Raw genomic sequence first — 2,433 nt, forward strand, 5'->3', positions numbered from 1 at the left:
GACCTTCGTTCATCTTTGGAACACAAATTAATATATTTTTGATGAAATCCGAGAGCTTTCTGACTCTGCATAGACAGCAACGCAACTGACACATTCAAGGCCCAAAAAGGTAGTAAGGACATTGTTAAACTAGTCAATGTGACATCAGTGATTCAACCGTAGTTTTATGAAGCCATGAGAATACTTTTTGTGCGCAAAGAAAACAAAAAGAATGACTTTATTCAACAATTTCTTCTCTTCCGTGCCAGTCTTCGATGCGCGTTCACAAGAGTACCACAATGCATGTGTGTGCATTCCTCTGCTTGTAAACAAGGCACAGCGCATTCGGGTTCTACGTCAGAACGCTGGCTCCTGCATCAGCTGCATCACACGCATGCATTGTGGTACTCTCATGAATACGCTTTTTGTTTTCTTTGCGCACAAATAGTATTCTCATAGCTTCATAACATTACGGTTAAACCACTGATGTCACATGGACTATTTTAACGATGTCCTTACTACCTTTCTGGGCCTTGAACGTGTCAGTTGCGTTGCTGTCTGTGGACGGTCAGAAAGCTCGGTTTTCATCAAAAATGTCTTAATTTGTGTTCCAAAGATGAATGTGGGTCTTACAGGTTTGGAACGATATGAGGGTGAGTATTTAATGACAGAATTTTCATTTTTGGGTGAACTATCCCTTTAACTTGCATGAAGAATAAATATGGTTTAATGCAGAATACGTGCTTTGTGCTTTGAATTACTGACTTCTGAAAGCATGAAACCAATTCAACTTGTTACATGTTTTTCTTCATGATAGTAATAGTTGAAAAATACCTGTGTAGTGCATGGTAATATCAAGAAATTTCAGTGTTTGATTATAAGGAGATTTTTGTTTACTTTTGTGTCCATTGTGAAATCAGTGTCCTTCAGCAAAACCAGGCCCCTTCATATCTATTAGTTTATCAAGGTGGACACATTTTTGCGGCGTTAAATAATGCTTCTTCTTTTGGCCTGTAGGAGGCAGCAGCTCTTGTTTCCCAGCGCACCATCAATCCTAGGGAGTTTTTCAGACAGTTATCAGCATCCTCACAAAATTCTTCAAGCCCTGGATCACCGCGCTCAGGTAAACATGGTCTTCAGAACCCCTTTAAAACTTCATCAGCTAACAGTGTTCATTTTAATCATTTGAGGTTTGTTTGACTTGCGTTTATGTTTTGGTTCTCAGGCAAATCTCCATTCCGTCGCTACCAACGTAGTTTGACTGATACAGCCTTTATCTTTGAAAGGGCCAATTCCACTTCTGGTCCCCCATCCCCTCTCAGTCCATCTGCAAGGTCTCCATTCTCACGCACCCAATCCATGTCCTCCAAATGTCCAACGTCCCCACTTAGTCCACCATACCGGACAATCCCCTCTGTACAGCACCCTCAAACATCTCCTCCCACATCACCCCCTCCATGCTCTGTCCCACCTGAGTCACCTCCACCCAGTCTGCCTGTCTCCAGACCCCCTCCACCCCAGTCATCACCACCTAACCGGCCACCTCCTCAAGCCCCAGTTCACGATTCAGCTTCCCCTGCATCTCCAAAGCTGCTGGACAGTCATGATAAATCTGAGTCTAGCAACTATGACAGCAGTGAAGAGCTCGCTGTCACAACAGAACGTCCTCCAGCTTCACTCTCTGATAACACACGGCACACTATGGGTAAGTTAACTTAGGTTTCTGTAACAACAGTAAAAGGTCTAAGTGGTCTTATAGATTTACGATTTATTCTCTTAACAATTTCTTCTCTACAGAGGTTGTAACCAGCTCTCGAATCCTTTGTGAACCAAAGCCAGAAGTGGACTTCACTGCCAAGTCTGTGCTTGTCGAAGAAGAAGAAGAAGAAAAAGAAGAAGAAGAAGAGGTAGAGGAACCAGAGGAACCTTCAGCCATGTCAGCTCCACCTTCAGATACAAAGATCACTACAAACTATGAAGAAGCAGTGAAGACTGTCATCAGCCCCCTGATGGAGGTTGAGGAGCAAGAGGAACCAGGGTCAGAGTCTGAGGATGAACCAGAAGAGCAGCCTGCTGCAGAATCTGAGGAATTCCAGCCAAATGTGGATCATGTAGCATCTGAGGAGCCCAGAAATGTGGTAGTGATCTCAGATGATGAAGTTGATGAAGACCTACCAGAGAACCAAGGTGATGGAAACACAGATGTAATGTGAAGAAATGCAGAATGTTTCTATGGTTAGGATGTCATTGACATGTTTCTCATGCTGTGTGTCCAGAGTTGTGTGTGAACGCATCAGAGTATGATGTGATGACTGAAGAAGATGAATCTGAATGTGGCAGACCAATGAATGGTACAGGTAATAAGCTAATTAGTAGAGATGTAACAATTCACTCAACTCACGATTCGATTCATGATTTTGATTTCACGATTCGATTCACGATTTTTTTTTTTTT

At 42.8% G+C, this 2,433-nt stretch overlaps 1 protein-coding gene across 4 annotated transcripts in view; it reads left to right on the forward strand.

Annotated features, from left to right (window-relative positions):
* Window positions 1-2,433, forward strand: part of LOC107746841 (drebrin-like protein A) — a 38,339-nt gene that overhangs the window by 31,346 nt on the left and 4,560 nt on the right. For 2 of the 4 annotated variants that reach the window (XM_016561170.1, XM_016561171.1), the window contains exons 10-13: window positions 997-1,102; window positions 1,205-1,684; window positions 1,777-2,166; window positions 2,256-2,336. In XM_016561170.1, coding sequence (XP_016416656.1) covers window positions 997-1,102; window positions 1,205-1,684; window positions 1,777-2,166; window positions 2,256-2,336 — 1,057 coding nt within the window. The remainder of the gene's footprint in view (window positions 1-996; window positions 1,103-1,204; window positions 1,685-1,776; window positions 2,167-2,255; window positions 2,337-2,433) is intronic. The other 2 variants (XM_016561172.1, XM_016561173.1) reach the window with 1 other exon arrangement.

This window comes from Sinocyclocheilus rhinocerous, unplaced genomic scaffold, assembly GCF_001515625.1.
Source record: "Sinocyclocheilus rhinocerous isolate Xijiao unplaced genomic scaffold, SAMN03320098_v1.1 scaffold468, whole genome shotgun sequence".
Taxonomy (NCBI): domain Eukaryota; kingdom Metazoa; phylum Chordata; class Actinopteri; order Cypriniformes; family Cyprinidae; genus Sinocyclocheilus; species Sinocyclocheilus rhinocerous.